The sequence below is a fragment of the Ranitomeya imitator genome, chromosome 6 (genome assembly GCF_032444005.1).
Source record: "Ranitomeya imitator isolate aRanImi1 chromosome 6, aRanImi1.pri, whole genome shotgun sequence".
Taxonomy (NCBI): Eukaryota; Metazoa; Chordata; class Amphibia; order Anura; family Dendrobatidae; genus Ranitomeya; species Ranitomeya imitator.
The window spans coordinates 572,272,371-572,289,846 of NC_091287.1; the positions used below are offsets into that span (position 1 = coordinate 572,272,371).

The 17,476-nt window shown below is 46.6% G+C and overlaps 2 protein-coding genes across 4 annotated transcripts in view; one reads left to right on the forward strand and one right to left on the reverse strand.

The window, feature by feature from the left end:
• FBXL6 (F-box and leucine rich repeat protein 6) overlaps positions 1-8,934 on the forward strand; it is a 118,287-nt gene extending 109,353 nt beyond the window's left edge. For all 3 annotated transcript variants that reach the window (XM_069732119.1, XM_069732120.1, XM_069732118.1), the window contains 2 exons: positions 7,372-7,612; positions 7,682-8,934. In XM_069732119.1, coding sequence (XP_069588220.1) covers positions 7,372-7,612; positions 7,682-7,838 — 398 coding nt within the window. In that variant the 3' untranslated portion in view covers positions 7,839-8,934. The remainder of the gene's footprint in view (positions 1-7,371; positions 7,613-7,681) is intronic.
• Positions 1-17,476, reverse strand: part of SLC52A2 (solute carrier family 52 member 2) — a 241,047-nt gene that overhangs the window by 191,769 nt on the left and 31,802 nt on the right. The window lies entirely within an intron of this gene.

Genomic DNA, 17,476 nt, shown 5'->3' on the forward strand with positions numbered 1-17,476 from the left:
ATAACCTCTCCACATACACCAGTGTACAGTCTCACCCCCCATAACCTCTCCACATACACCAGTGTACAGTCTCACCCCCCATAACCTCTCCACATACACCAGTGTACAGTCTCATCCTCCATAACCTCTCCACATACACCAGTGTACAGTCTCATCCTCCATAACCTCTCCACATACACCAGTGTACAGTCTCACCCCCCATAACCTCTCCACATACACCAGTGTACAGTCTCACCCCCCATAACCTCTCCACATACACCAGTGTACAGTCTCACCCTCCATAACCTCTCCACATACACCAGTGTACAGTCTCACCCCCCATAACCTCTCCACATACACCAGTGTGCAGTCTCACCCCCCATAACCTCTCCACATACACCAGTGTACAGTCTCACCCCCCATAACCTCTCCACATACACCAGTGTACAGTCTCACCCTCCATAACCTCTCCACATACACCAGTGTACAGTCTCATCCCCCATAACCTCTCCACATACACCAGTGTACAGTCTCATCCTCCATAACCTCTCCACATACACCAGTGTACAGTCTCACCCTCCATAACCTCTCCACATACACCAGTGTACAGTCTCACCTCCCATAACCTCTCCACATACACCAGTGTACAGTCTCATCCTCCATAACCTCTCCACATACACCAGTGTACAGTCTCACCCCCCATAACCTCTCCACATACACCAGTGTACAGTCTCACCCTCCATAACCTCTCCACATACACCAGTGTACAGTCTCATCCTCCATAACCTCTCCACATACACCAGTGTACAGTCTCACCCCCCATAACCTCTCCACATACACCAGTGTACAGTCTCATCCTCCATAACCTCTCCACATACACCAGTGTACAGTCTCACCCTCCATAACCTCTCCACATACACCAGTGTACAGTCTCATCCTCCATAACCTCTCCACATACACCAGTGTACAGTCTCACCCCCCATAACCTCTCCACATACACCAGTGTACAGTCTCACCCTCCATAACCTCTCCACATACACCAGTGTACAGTCTCATCCTCCATAACCTCTCCACATACACCAGTGTACAGTCTCATCCTCCATAACCTCTCCACATACACCAGTGTACAGTCTCACCCCCATAACCTCTCCACATACACCAGTGTACAGTCTCATCCTCCATAACCTCTCCACATACACCAGTGTACAGTCTCACCTCCCATAACCTCTCCACATACACCAGTGTACAGTCTCATCCTCCATAACCTCTCCACATACACCAGTGTACAGTCTCACCCCCCATAACCTCTCCACATACACCAGTGTACAGTCTCATCCTCCATAACCTCTCCACATACACCAGTGTACAGTCTCACCCTCCATAACCTCTCCACATACACCAGTGTACAGTCTCATCCCCCATAACCTCTCCACATACACCAGTGTACAGTCTCACCCTCCATAACCTCTCCACATACACCAGTGTACAGTCTCATCCTCCATAACCTCTCCACATACACCAGTGTACAGTCTCATCCCCCATAACCTCTCCACATACACCAGTGTACAGTCTCCTCCTCCATAACCTCTCCACATACACCAGTGTACAGTCTCCTCCTCCATAACCTCTCCACATACACCAGTGTACAGTCTCATCCCCCCATAACCTCTCCACATACACCAGTGTACAGTCTCACCCCCATAACCTCTCCACATACACCAGTGTACAGTCTCATCCCCCATAACCTCTCCACATACACCAGTGTACAGTCTCACCCCCATAACCTCTCCACATACACCAGTGTACAGTCTCATCCCCCATAACCTCTCCACATACACCAGTGTACAGTCTCACCTCCCATAACCTCTCCACATACACCAGTGTACAGTCTCACCCCCATAACCTCTCCACATACACCAGTGTACAGTCTCACCCCCATAACCTCTCCACATACACCAGTGTACAGTCTCACCCCCCATAACCTCTCCACATACACCAGTGTACAGTCTCCTCCATAACCTCTCCACATACACCAGTGTACAGTCTCCTCCTCCATAACCTCTCCACATACACCAGTGTACAGTCTCCTCCATAACCTCTCCACATACACCAGTGTACAGTCTCATCCTCCATAACCTCTCCACATACACCAGTGTACAGTCTCCTCCATAACCTCTCCACATACACCAGTGTACAGTCTCATCCCCCATAACCTCTCCACATACACCAGTGTACAGTCTCACCCCCCATAACCTCTCCACATACACCAGTGTACAGTCTCCTCCTCCATAACCTCTCCACATACACCAGTGTACAGTCTCACCCCCCATAACCTCTCCACATACACCAGTGTACAGTCTCCTCCTCCATAACCTCTCCACATACACCAGTGTACAGTCTCACCCTCCATAACCTCTCCACATACACCAGTGTACAGTCTCACCCCCCATAACCTCTCCACATACACCAGTGTACAGTCTCACCTCCATAACCTCTCCACATACACCAGTGTACAGTCTCATCCCCCATAACCTCTCCACATACACCAGTGTACAGTCTCACCCTCCATAACCTCTCCACATACACCAGTGTACAGTCTCACCCCCCCATAACCTCTCCACATACACCAGTGTACAGTCTCATCCCCCATAACCTCTCCACATACACCAGTGTACAGTCTCCTCCATAACCTCTCCACATACACCAGTGTACAGTCTCACCCTCCATAACCTCTCCACATACACCAGTGTACAGTCTCACCCTCCATAACCTCTCCACATATACCAGTGTACAGTCTCATCCCCCATAACCTCTCCACATACACCAGTGTACAGTCTCATCCTCCATAACCTCTCCACATACACCAGTGTACAGTCTCACCCCCTATAACCTCTCCACATACACCAGTGTACAGTCTCCTCCCCATAACCTCTCCACATACACCAGTGTACAGTCTCCTCCCCATAACCTCTCCACATACACCAGTGTACAGTCTCATCCTCCATAACCTCTCCACATACACCAGTGTACAGTCTCATCCTCCATAACCTCTCCACATACACCAGTGTACAGTCTCCTCCCCATAACCTCTCCACATACACCAGTGTACAGTCTACTCCCCCATAACCTCTCCACATACACCAGTGTACAGTCTACTCCCCCATAACCTCTCCACATACACCAGTGTACAGTCTACTCCCCCATAACCTCTCCACATACACCAGTGTACAGTCTCCTCCATAACCTCTCCACATACACCAGTGTACAGTCTCACCCTCCATAACCTCTCCACATACACCAGTGTACAGTCTCACCTCCATAACCTCTCCACATACACCAGTGTACAGTCTCACCCCCATAACCTCTCCACATACACCAGTGTACAGTCTCACCTCCATAACCTCTCCACATACACCAGTGTACAGTCTCACCCCCCATAACCTCTCCACATACACCAGTGTACAGTCTCATCCCCCATAACCTCTCCACATACACCAGTGTACAGTCTCACCTCCATAACCTCTCCACATACACCAGTGTACAGTCTCACCCCCCATAACCTCTCCACATACACCAGTGTACAGTCTCATCCTCCATAACCTCTCCACATACACCAGTGTACAGTCTCACCTCCATAACCTCTCCACATACACCAGTGTACAGTCTCACCCCCCATAACCTCTCCACATACACCAGTGTACAGTCTCATCCTCCATAACCTCTCCACATACACCAGTGTACAGTCTCACCTCCATAACCTCTCCACATACACCAGTGTACAGTCTCACCCCCCATAACCTCTCCACATACACCAGTGTACAGTCTCATCCCCCATAACCTCTCCACATACACCAGTGTACAGTCTCACCCCCCATAACCTCTCCACATACACCAGTGTACAGTCTCACCCTCCATAACCTCTCCACATACAGCAGTGTACAGTCTCACACTCCATAACCTCTCCACATACACCAGTGTACAGTCTCCTCCTCCATAACCTCTCCACATACACCAGTGTACAGTCTCATCCCCCATAACCTCTCCACATACACCAGTGTACAGTCTCACCCCCATAACCTCTCCACATACACCAGTGTACAGTCTCATCCCCATAACCTCTCCACATACACCAGTGTACAGTCTCACCCCCCATAACCTCTCCACATACACCAGTGTACAGTCTCATCCCCCATAACCTCTCCACATACACCAGTGTACAGTCTCACCCCCCATAACCTCTCCACATACACCAGTGTACAGTCTCATCCCCCATAACCTCTCCACATACACCAGTGTACAGTCTCACCCCCATAACCTCTCCACATACACCAGTGTACAGTCTCACCCCCCATAACCTCTCCACATACACCAGTGTACAGTCTCACCCCCCATAACCTCTCCACATACACCAGTGTACAGTCTCATCCCCCATAACCTCTCCACATACACCAGTGTACAGTCTCATCCCCCATAACCTCTCCACATACACCAGTGTACAGTCTCACCCCCATAACCTCTCCACATACACCAGTGTACAGTCTCACCCCCCATAACCTCTCCACATACACCAGTGTACAGTCTCATCCTCCATAACCTCTCCACATACACCAGTGTACAGTCTCACCCTCCATAATCTCTCCACATACACCAGTGTACAGTCTCACCCCCATAACCTCTCCACATACACCAGTGTACAGTCTCACCCCCATAACCTCTCCACATACACCAGTGTACAGTCTCCTCCATAACCTCTCCACATACACCAGTGTACAGTCTCACCCCCCATAACCTCTACACATACACCAGTGTACAGTCTCACCCTCCATAACCTCTCCACATACACCAGTGTACAGTCTCACCCTCCATAACCTCTCCACATACACCAGTGTACAGTCTCACCCCCATAACCTCTCCACATACACCAGTGTACAGTCTCATCCTCCATAACCTCTCCACATACACCAGTGTACAGTCTCACCCCCATAACCTCTCCACATACACCAGTGTACAGTCTCACCTCCATAACCTCTCCACATACACCAGTGTACAGTCTCACCTCCATAACCTCTCCACATACACCAGTGTACAGTCTCACCTCCATAACCTCTCCACATACACCAGTGTACAGTCTCACCCTCCATAACCTCTCCACATACACCAGTGTACAGTCTCACCCCCCATAACCTCTCCACATACACCAGTGTACAGTCTCACCCTCCATAACCTCTCCACATACACCAGTGTACAGTCTCACCCTCCATAACCTCTCCACATACACCAGTGTGCAGTCTCACCCCCCATAACCTCTCCACATACACCAGTGTACAGTCTCACCCCCCATAACCTCTCCACATACACCAGTGTACAGTCTCATCCTCCATAACCTCTCCACATACACCAGTGTACAGTCTCACCCCCCATAACCTCTCCACATACACCAGTGTACAGTCTCATCCTCCATAACCTCTCCACATACACCAGTGTACAGTCTCACCCCCATAACCTCTCCACATACACCAGTGTACAGTCTCATCCTCCATAACCTCTCCACATACACCAGTGTACAGTCTCACCCCCATAACCTCTCCACATACACCAGTGTACAGTCTCCTCCTCCATAACCTCTCCACATACACCAGTGTACAGTCTCACCCCCATAACCTCTCCACATACACCAGTGTACAGTCTCACCCTCCATAACCTCTCCACATACACCAGTGTACAGTCTCCTCCTCCATAACCTCTCCACATACACCAGTGTACAGTCTCACCCCCATAACCTCTCCACATACACCAGTGTACAGTCTCATCCTCCATAACCTCTCCACATACACCAGTGTACAGTCTCACCCCCCATAACCTCTCCACATACACCAGTGTACAGTCTCCTCCTCCATAACCTCTCCACATACACCAGTGTACAGTCTCACCCCCCATAACCTCTCCACATACACCAGTGTACAGTCTCCTCCATAACCTCTCCACATACACCAGTGTACAGTCTCATCCCCCATAACCTCTCCACATACACCAGTGTACAGTCTCACCCCCCATAACCTCTCCACATACACCAGTGTACAGTCTCACCCCCCATAACCTCTCCACATACACCAGTGTACAGTCTCATCCCCCATAACCTCTCCACATACACCAGTGTACAGTCTCACCTCCCATAACCTCTCCACATACACCAGTGTACAGTCTCACCTCCATAACCTCTCCACATACACCAGTGTACAGTCTCACCCCCCATAACCTCTCCACATACACCAGTGTACAGTCTCATCCCCCATAACCTCTCCACATACACCAGTGTACAGTCTCACCCCCCATAACCTCTCCACATACACCAGTGTACAGTCTCATCCTCCATAACCTCTCCACATACACCAGTGTACAGTCTCACCTCCATAACCTCTCCACATACACCAGTGTACAGTCTCACCCCCCATAACCTCTCCACATACACCAGTGTACAGTCTCATCCTCCATAACCTCTCCACATACACCAGTGTACAGTCTCACCCCCCATAACCTCTCCACATACACCAGTGTACAGTCTCACCTCCATAACCTCTCCACATACACCAGTGTACAGTCTCACCCCCCATAACCTCTCCACATACACCAGTGTACAGTCTCATCCTCCATAACCTCTCCACATACACCAGTGTACAGTCTCACCCCCCATAACCTCTCCACATACACCAGTGTACAGTCTCATCCCCCATAACCTCTCCACATACACCAGTGTACAGTCTCACCCCCCATAACCTCTCCACATACACCAGTGTACAGTCTCATCCCCCATAACCTCTCCACATACACCAGTGTACAGTCTCATCCCCCATAACCTCTCCACATACACCAGTGTACAGTCTCATCCCCCATAACCTCTCCACATACACCAGTGTACAGTCTCACCTCCATAACCTCTCCACATACACCAGTGTACAGTCTCATCCCCCATAACCTCTCCACATACACCAGTGTACAGTCTCACCCCCCATAACCTCTCCACATACACCAGTGTACAGTCTCCTCCCCATAACCTCTCCACATACACCAGTGTACAGTCTCATCCCCCATAACCTCTCCACATACACCAGTGTACAGTCTCACCCCCCATAACCTCTCCACATACACCAGTGTACAGTCTCATCCTCCATAACCTCTCCACATACACCAGTGTGCAGTCTCACACCACTCATGGATGTTGGCACGTAGTGGTCCCCTGACAATGCATCCGCTCTGTGGCCTTTAGCTCTTATTGTCTCCACCATGCTCATTTAGTACATGCTGGAGGAATATGGGCATCTGTTGGGCACAGTGATCTTTCTCCATTGCTGTGTACAGTTGTGTGTCCGTACCTCACCTGCTATGTACTTGCAGATCTGGAGAGCCTGTATCTAGGCATGTACTCCTTCTCATCGAGTTCGGTGCAGCACCATACTGGCTTCTCCACAATCACCAGGCGATGGCGGCACAGTCTTCAGGAACTGGATCTGACAGGGCTGAGCTTCTGTGACAGTGAACTAAGAGAATCCCTGGGCATCCTCACAGAAAACGGGACCAATGACACCCTAAAGTCTCTGGTCCTCTCAGGGACTAAGGTCTCGGCGGCCACCGTCAGGTGACAAGCAATACTTATGTTGTGTACTGTGCTGCCACACCTTGTGCTGACACGGTTTTCCCTCTGCAGAGACGTGCTGTCTGGCTGCCGAGCGCTCACACATCTGGACCTCTCGTCATGTCGTAATGTACCCCGCGGCTTGAAGCATGCTTACCGAGGACGGGAGAGTGTCCTCCAGTGTCTGGACATGTTATCCAGCAGAATGCAGGAGGATAGCCTGGAGTGACCCGCTACGAGAGACACCGCTTGTGGTGAAATATGTGTATATATATATGTATATATCTATATGTGTGTAATGACATATGTCTAGGGTTATATGTGTGACTAGTGATAATGTAACATCTGTCCTGAAGGCAAGTCGCACCTAGGTGCTAATAGGTACTTCCTTGGGACTAGTAGAAATTGTGTCTCCATATCACACCAGGAGGTCTAGCTAGAGCCAATAAGAAGGTAACATTTGGCACCTCTTAGGTCTTGGAGGGGAGATGCTAATTGCGACCTGAGGTGATCTATTACTGAGAACCTTTTCACAAGTGTCTCAAAGAGAAAATAATATATTCATTAGTAGAGCGGCCGTGGCCAGTCAAACAGCCCGCAATTATGATATTAACCTGAGGGGCCGGTCTAGAAACCTGACCTCAGACCAAAGTAATAAATTTAGGCTGCAGACAGAGAATTGTGTTCACAAGTGAGGGCAGCCTGAGAAGCTGATGTGTTCCACCAACTCCATTCACCCCCTTAGGGAGCAGAAAGCAACTGCCAGTTAGATAATTTCTGTAAGTTTTCTCCTGTTTATTTTGATACTGTTTGCATAAGTTGTATGTCTTTTTATTGTCATATTTTTATACGTTTTTTCTTATTGTAAGCACTGAACCTTTTGTTATTAAAGTGTAAACTTTAATAAGTTGAATGTTCTAAAGAATCCATAGCCTAAGGTGTGTGAGCCTTATGAGTGATAGACATATTTTTATTAGTATTACGGTTTCCGGGACTCATCGCCCGTGTATTCGGTGAGTGGTGCCAGCGCGTATGAGCGGGTGTGTGGCCTGGGTTGGTGTGTGATTTATGCTCCCATTACAGCATAGGACAGAGGTTGAATGCTGGACTGAGTGGGGAGATAGATTAACCCTTGCAGGCACAACCCTAAGTCATATGTGAGAGCAGGCATGTGACGAATTAGTGACACCACGGAGTAGGGATCCGTGACACCGCTATTTTACATTATAGATTGGATGTTTTACTTTCTGCAAATGTAAATCGGATTGTTTCTCTGGATGGGAGTGAGTTGCATTTCTGTAATAAATTCTTTGAAGTTTTTGCTACTTTGTGTCAGGTTTCATTGTGTTTTCTCACAGCACAGTTGCATTGTAATGAGGCATGCGCTGTGTGACGACTAGCCCTGAAAGGGGATGGCCGTAACTCGTATCGGTCAAACCTGGTGACAGGTTCCCTTTAATACTACTCAGACAACACAGAGTGAGGGTAATAAAGTGTGGCAATACTTTATTGGAGAACAAAACAGGCAGATAACACATAGAACAGTCCCAGCAAAATACCCAAGGTGGTGCACTTTAGTCTCACCCTTCCGCTGACTCCCTGGGATAAGTGCAGCTGTGACTTCAGAGCTTCCAGGGTTGACTACCCCACCTATGGCACACACAGAGAGGGTGTTACGGCAAGCTTAAGAAGGTGACAGTCCATTCAGGTATAAGGCCAGTTGACCCTCGGGTCACAACCTGGCTTCTCTGAACATCTCCATGGAGCCAGGCGACCAGCAGGTCACATTCCTGGCCCCACAAACGTATCGATGGGACTGAGGCAACCGATGGGTCCAAATCCTCACTACCCCAAATGTATCCATGGATTTGCGATGGTCAATGGAGCAGATCTGTATTATTCCAACCGAGGTCGTGGTCCCTAAGCTGGCATTCTGAATGACAAATCTGTGTCCCTCGTGATGGAGCCATGATATCTTGGCTACTGTCCTGTAGGGAGTCTCTGGTTCTTTTTGGATGTCTTGACTGAATCTTTGTGTCTTGTTACAGAGGCTTCTAACCTCTTTTTATAGTTTACACCTCTCCTTCACCCAGTATTCACAAGTAAAGGGGAAGGATAGTGGTAAGACCAACTCGTATTGTTTATGTAATCTATTTGCATAGTTTTTCCTCCTCTGTTTTGCAAGTCAACAAATTGGCTGGCCTGGATAATGTGTAATCAACATATCAGCAGACATCATTGTTCCATGACCCTGTATCACTAGTCATCCAGGATAAAAACAACCTATCACTAACAACTGGTGTTTTCCCCTCAAGCTTTAAACATGCCTCCATCACACCTATCCTCAAAAAGCCTTCTCTTGACACATCCTCTATATCTAGCTATCGCCCTATATCACTTCTCCCCTATGCCTCCAAACTACTGGAACAACACATCCATCTTGAACTGTCCTCCCATCTATCTTCCTGCTCCCTCTTACAATCAGGCTTCCAGTCACACCACTCCACTGAAACTGCCCTAACTAAAGTCACCAATGACCTACTAACTGCCAAGGCCAAGCGACACTACTCTGTCCTCCTCCTCCTCGACCTGTCTTCTGCCTTTGACACAGTGGACCATTCCCTATTATTACAGACCCTCTCATCCCTTGGCATCACAGACTTGGCCCTATCCTGGATCTCATCATACCTAACAGACCGGACATTCAGTGTCTCCCACTCACACACCACCTCCTCATCTCGCCCCCTATCTGTCAGAGTCCTGCAAGGTTCAGTTCTAGGGCCCCTGCTCTTCTCCATTTATGCCTTTGGCCTGGGACAGCTCATAGAATCTCATGGCTTTCAGTATCACCTCTATGCTGATGACACACAGATCTACATCTCTGGACCAGATATCACCTCCCTACTAACCAGAATCCCTCAATGTCTGTCCACTATTTCATCCTTCTTCGCCTCTAGATTTTTGAAGCTTAACATTGAAAAAACAGAATTCATTGTCTTTCCCCCATCTCACGCGACCCCCCCCCCCCAACAAACCTATCCATTACAGTAAACGGCTGCCCACTCTCCCCAGTCCCACAAGCTCGCTGCCTCGGGGTAATCATTGACGCTGATCTCTCCTTCAAACCACATATCCAAGCCCTTTCCACTTCCTGCCGACTTCAACTCAAAAATATTTCACGGATCCGTACATTCCTAAACTAAGAATCTGCAAAAACCCTAGTCCATGCCCTCATCATCTCCCGCCTTGACTACTGTAACCTCCTGCTCTGTGGCCTCCCCTCTAACACTCTCACACCCCTCCAATCTATTCTAAACTCAGCTGCCCGACTAATCCACCTGTCCCCCCGCTATTCCCCGGCCTCTCCCCTCTGTCACTCCCTTCACTGGCTCCCCATTACCCAGAGACTCCAGTACAAAACCCTAACCATGACGTACAAAGCCATCCACAACCTGTCTCCTCCATACATCTGTGACCTCGTCTCCCGCTACTTTCCTGCACGCAAAATCCGAGCCTCACAAGATCTCCTTCTCTACTCCCCTCTTATCTCCTCTTCCCACAATCGCCTACAAGATTTCTTCCGCACATCACCCCTACTCTGGAAATTATTCCTGGCTTTCATGTGATTTATTGGGGCTATACCCTTCCATACAACATACAGTTGCATTATCTAGTTTATCCGATCACCTAGATACATTTAGCACTTATAATGTGGAAATCAAAGATTTCATCATTTCTGCAGTGCAATTTCTTTTGTATCATCATTATTTTTCTTTTGATAGTAAATATTTTCTTCAACTAAACGGAGTAAGCATGGGAGCAGAATTCTCCCCGTCCCTAACAAATATAGTAATGTCCCATTGGGAAGAATGTCATATGATGAAAATAATTGCAGTCACAATATAATATGGTATGGCCGCTTCATAGATGACCTCCTCTTTATATGGGGGGGGGGCACTTAGTAGGAAGCCGCGGAATTCACTAATCATAGTAATAATAATAATTTCAATTTAAAATTTACTTCAATACAGTTGTGGCCAAAAGTATTGACACCCCTGCAATTCTGTCAGATAATACTCAGTTTCTTCCTGAAAATGATTGCAATCACAAATTCTTTGGTATTATTATCTTCATTTAATTTGTCTTAAATGAAAAAAAAACACAAAAGAGAATGAAGCAAAAAGCAAAACATTGATCATTTCACTCAAAACTCCAAAAATGGGCCAGACAAAAGTATTGGCACCCTCAGCCTAATACTTGGTTGCACAACCTTTAGCCAAAGTAACTGCGACCAACCGCTTCCGGTAATCATCAGTGAGTTTCTTACAATGCTCTGCTGGAATTTTAGACCGTTCTTCTTTGGCAAACTGCTCCAGGTCCCTGATATTTGAAGGGTGCCTTCTCCAAACTTCTCCACAGGTGTTCTATGGGATTCAGGTCTGGACTCATTGCTGGCCACCTTAGAAGTCTCCAGTGCTTTCTCTCAAACCATTTTCTAGTGCTTTTTGAAGTGTGTTTTGGGTCATTGTCCTGCTGGAAGACCCATGACCTCTGAGGGAGACCCAGCTTTCTCACACTGGGCCCTACATTATGCTGCTAAATGTGTTGGTAGTCTTCAGACTTCATAATGCCATGCACACGGTCAAGCAGTCCAGTGCCAGAGGCAGCAAAGCAACCCCAAAACATCAAGTAACTTCCGCCATGTTTGACTGTAGGGACCGTGTTCTTTTCTTTGAATGCCTCTTTTTTTCTCCTGTAAACTCTACGTTGATGCCTTTGCCCAAAAAGCTCTACTTTTCTCATCTGACCAGAGAACATTCTTCCAAAACATTTTAAACTTTTTCAGGTAAGTTTTGGCAAACTCCAGCTTGGCTTTTTTATGTCTCGGGGTAAGAAGTGGGGTCTTCCTGGGTCTCCTACCATACAGTCCCTTCATTCAGACGCCAACGGATAGTACGGGTTGACACTGTTGTACCCTCGGACTGCAGGGCAGCTTGAACTTGTTTGGATGTTAGTCGAGGTTCTTTATCCAACATCCGCACAATCTTGCGTTGAAATCTCTTGTCAATTTTTCTTTTCGTCCACATCTAGGGAGGTTAGCCACAGTGCCATGGGCTTTACACTTTTTGATGACACTGCGCACGGTAGACACAGGAACATTCAGGTCTTTGGAGATGGACTTGTAGCCTTCAGATTGCTCATGCTTCCTCACAATTTGGTTTCTCAAGTCCTCAGACAGTTCTTTGGTCTTCTTTCTTTTCTCCATGCTCAATGTGGTCACACAAGGACACAGGACAGAGGTTGAGTCAACTTTAATCCATGTCAACTGGCTGCAAGTGTGATTTAGTTATTGCCAACACCTGTTAGGTGCCACAGGTAAGTTACAGGTGCTGTTAATTACACTAATTAGAGAAGCATCACAGGATTTTTCCAACAGCGCCAATACTTTTGTCCACCCCCTTTTTTATGTTTGGGGTGGAATTATATCCAATTTGGCTTCAGGACAATTCTTTTTGTGTTTTTTTTTATTTAAGACAAATTAAATGAAGATAATAATAACAATATGTGATTGCAATCATTTTCAGGAAGAAACTGAGTATTATGTGACAGAATTGCAGGGGTGTCAATACTTTTGGCCACAACTGTATATCATGACCCACATATTAATTTTTGGGATCTAAATCTTATAGGAGATAAAAATGATGAAAGAATAATTATATCTCCATATAAAAAACCAACAGCAAGTAATTCCATACTTAAAGCAACATTGTGTCATGATACATAACATTCCATATGGAGAATTAATTAGAACTAAACAAAACTGCCCCATAGAACAAAGATTTATCAGAAAAAACTTGCTCTAGACTGAAAACTAGAGGTGATCCCACATGGTCACTGAACAAAGCCAAAAAACGTGTTTCTGATCTGGATAGAAGGGATTTATTGACTGATAAAAAAGAAAATTACCACAAAATAAAAATAATGTTACATTTTCTACCAATTATAGTTTACAATACCAGGAAATAGTTAATATTATATAGAAATATATACCAATTTTGACCCAACATGACAAACTTGGAGAAATCATAATAAACAACATTCGCTTTGTAGCAAAAAAAAGCCCCCATATTGGGATCAATTTTATCCCCCAGTTTATTTTCCAGCCCGATAGAACACACATCTAAAAATAAAAAATGGCTAGATTAAAGGGTTCTTTAACCCCTTAGCGACCGCCGATACGCCTTTTAACGGCGGCCGCTAAGGGTACTTGAAAAAGTGAATAGCGCCCCCCAGAGTCGGATTTTCTCCAGGGTCTCGGCTGCCGGGGGTAGCCGAGACCCCAGAGAACATGATTCGGGGGGTTTTGTACCGACCCGCATTTGCGATCGCCGATAATTAACCGTTTACCGGCGATCGCAAAAAAAAAAAACGCGATCTCTTTTTAATTTCTCTGTCCTCCGATGTGATCGCACATCAGAGGACAGAGAAAGGGGGTCCCAGATAGCCCCCCGATACTCACCTATCTCCCCCGGTGCTCCTCGTGGCTCCATCTTCAAAATGGCGGGCGCATGCACAGTGCGCCCGCCGGCCGGCCGCGGGAGAGTCTTTGGGGTCACGGCTGCCGGGGGTAGCCGAGACCCCAAAGAGCATGATCGGGGTCGGTTTTACCGACCCCTGTTTTGCGATCGCCGGTAATTAACTGTTTACCGGCGACCGCAAAAAAAACAAGTCAAAGTGTAATTCTCTGTCCTCTGATGTGATCGCACATCAGAGGACAGAGAAATAGGGGGATTCGGGGACCCTGCCATACTCACCTGTGTCCCTGGGTCCTCCTGCTGCTCCTCCTGGCTGTCGGCAAAAGAAAATGGCATGCGCAGTGCGCCCGCCATCTGTCTCCATCTGCCGGCCGGCAGGAGAACAGCAGTTGGGGCTAAAATTAGGGTTAGGGTTGGGGCTAAATTCAGGGTTAGGGTTCTTTCACACTTACGTCGGTACGGGGCCGTCGCAATGCGTAGGCCTGACATACCGACGCACGTTGTGAAAATTGTGCACAACGTGGGCAGCGGATGTAGTTTTTCAACACATCCGCTGCCCAATCTATGTCCTGGGGAGGAGGGGCGGAGTTACGGCAACGCATGCGCGGTCAGAAATGGCGGACGCAACATACAAAAAAAGGGTTACATTGAACTTTTTTTTGTGCCGACGGTCCGCCGAAACACAGCTGATCCAGTGCACGATGGACGCGATGTGTGGCCATCCGTCACAATCCGTCGGCAATACAAGTCTATGGGCAAAAAACGCATCCTGCGGGCACATTTGGAGAATCCGTTTTTTGTCCAAAACAACGGATTGCGACGGATGCCAAACGACGCAAGTGTGAAAGTAGCCTTAGGGCTAGGGTTAGGGTTGGGGCTAAAGTTAGGGCTAGGGTTGGGGCTAAAGTTAGGGTTAGAGCTGGGATTAGGGTTAGGGTTGGGGCTAAAGTTAGGGTTCGAGTTGGGATTAGGGTTTGGATTAGGGTTGGTGTTAGGGTTAGGGTTGGAATTAGGGTTACGCTTGGGATTAGGGTTAGGTTTGGGATTAGGGTTAAGGTTAGGGTTGTGATCAGGGGTGTATTGGGATTAGGGTTAGGTTTGAGGTTAGGGTTGAGATTAGGATTAGGGGTGTGTTGGATTTAGGGTTTTGATTAGGGTTATGGTTAGGGTTGACATTAGGGTTGTTTTGGGGTAAGGGTTGTGATTATCGTTGGGGTTAGTGATTAGGATTATGGGTTGGGATTAGGGTTAGGGGTGTGTTGGGGTTAGGGTTGGAGCTAGAATTAGGGGGTTTCCACTGTTTAGTTACATCAGGGGGTCTCCAAACACGACAGCCAATTTTGCACTCAAAAAGTCAAATGGTGCTCACTCCCTTCTGAGCTCTGCCGTGCGCCCAAACAGTGGGTTACCCCCACATATGGGGCATCAGCGTACTCGGGATAAATTGGACAACAACTTTTGGGGTCCAATTTCTCTTGTTACCCTTGTGAGAATAAAAACTTGGGGGCTAAAAAATCTTTTTTGTGGAATACAAAATATTTTTTTATTTTCACGACTCTGCATTCTAAACTTCTGTGAAGCACTTGGGCATTCAAAGTTTTCACCACACATCTAGATAAGTTCCTTAAGGGGTCTAGTTTCCAAAATGGGGTCACTTGTGGGGGGTTTCCACTGGTTAGGCACATCAGGGGCTCTCCAAACGCAACATGGCGTCCAATCTCAATTCCTGCCAATTCTACATTGAAAAAGTAAAACGGCGCTCCTTCTCTTCCAAGCTCTGCGGTGCGCCCAAACAGTGGTTTACCCCCACATATGGGGTATCGACGTATTCAGGAGAAATCGCACAACAACTTTTGTGGTCTAATTTCTCCTGTTACTCTTGTGAAAATAAGAATTTGTGGGCGAAAAGATAATTTTTGTGTAAACAAATGCGATTTTTTATTTTCACGGCTCTACGTTATAAACTTCTGTGAAGCTCTTGGGGGTTCAAAGTGCTCACCACATATCTAGATAAGTTCCTTAAGGGGTCTAGTTTCCAAAATGGTGTCACTTGTGTGGGGTTTCCACCATTTAGGCACATCAGGGGCTCTCCAAACGTGACATGGCGTCCGATCTCAATTCCAGCCAATTCTGCATTGAAAAAGTCAAACGGCGCTCCTTCACTTCTAAGTTCTGCTGTGCGCCCAAACAGTGGTTTACCCCCACATATGGGGTATTGGCGTATTCAGGAGAAATTGCATAACACAATTTATGGTTACATTTCTGTTTTTACACTTGTGAAAATAAAAAAAATGGTTCTGAATTTTAAAATGTTTGCAAAAAAAAGTTAAATGTTCATTTTTTCCTTCCACATTGTTTCAGTTCCTGTGAAGCACGTAAAGGGTTAATAAACTTCTTGAATGTGGTTTTGAGCACCTTGAGGGGTGTAGTTTTTAGAATGGTGTCACACTTCCTTATTTTCTATCATATAGACCCCTCAAAATGACTTCAAATGTGATGTGGTCCCTAAAAAAAAAAAAAAAAGGTGTTGTAAAAGTGAGAAATTGCTGGTCAACTTTTAACCCTTATAACTCCCTAACAAAAAAAAATTTTGTTTCCAAAATTGTGCTGATGTAAAGTAGACATGTGGGAAATGTTACTTATTAAGTTTTTTTCGTGACATATCTCTCTGATTTAAGGGCATAAAAATACAAAGTTTGAAAATTGCAAAATTTTAAAAATTTTCGCCATATTTCCGTTTTTTTCATAAATAATCGCAAGTAATATCGAAGAAATGTTACCACTATCATGAAGTACAATATGTCACGAAAAAACAATGTCAGAATCAGCGGGATCCGTTGAAGTGTTCCAGAGTTATAACCTCATAAAGTGACAGTGGTCAGAATTGCAAAAATTGGCTCGGTCATTAAGTACCAAATTGGCTCTGTCACTAAGGGGTTAAATGCGGAGAAAATCGCTGCACAACATGTGAAAATGCGATGAAAACAAAAGAATTCAGTTCTCTTCATAATTCATCAATTTATCAAATCCAGGACAATATAAATTGTAACAGCTTATGTGGTATACGGCATAGCATGCACCCGATGTAAACTGCAGTATACGGGAGGCACAAGCCGTCCTTTGAAAACCCGCATTCGCCGCCATCTCTCCGACGCCACTAATATCGCAGCTGTGGCTACCTCGGCCGCATCCAAGCATTTTGTCAGGGAACATAAGGGAAGTACCACATTTTGTAAATGTTATGGTATAGAGAAGGTTTATAAACCACAGAGGAGGCAATTGTAAAAAAAAAAAAAAAAAAAAGCTATTAAATAGAGAATCCTATTGGATC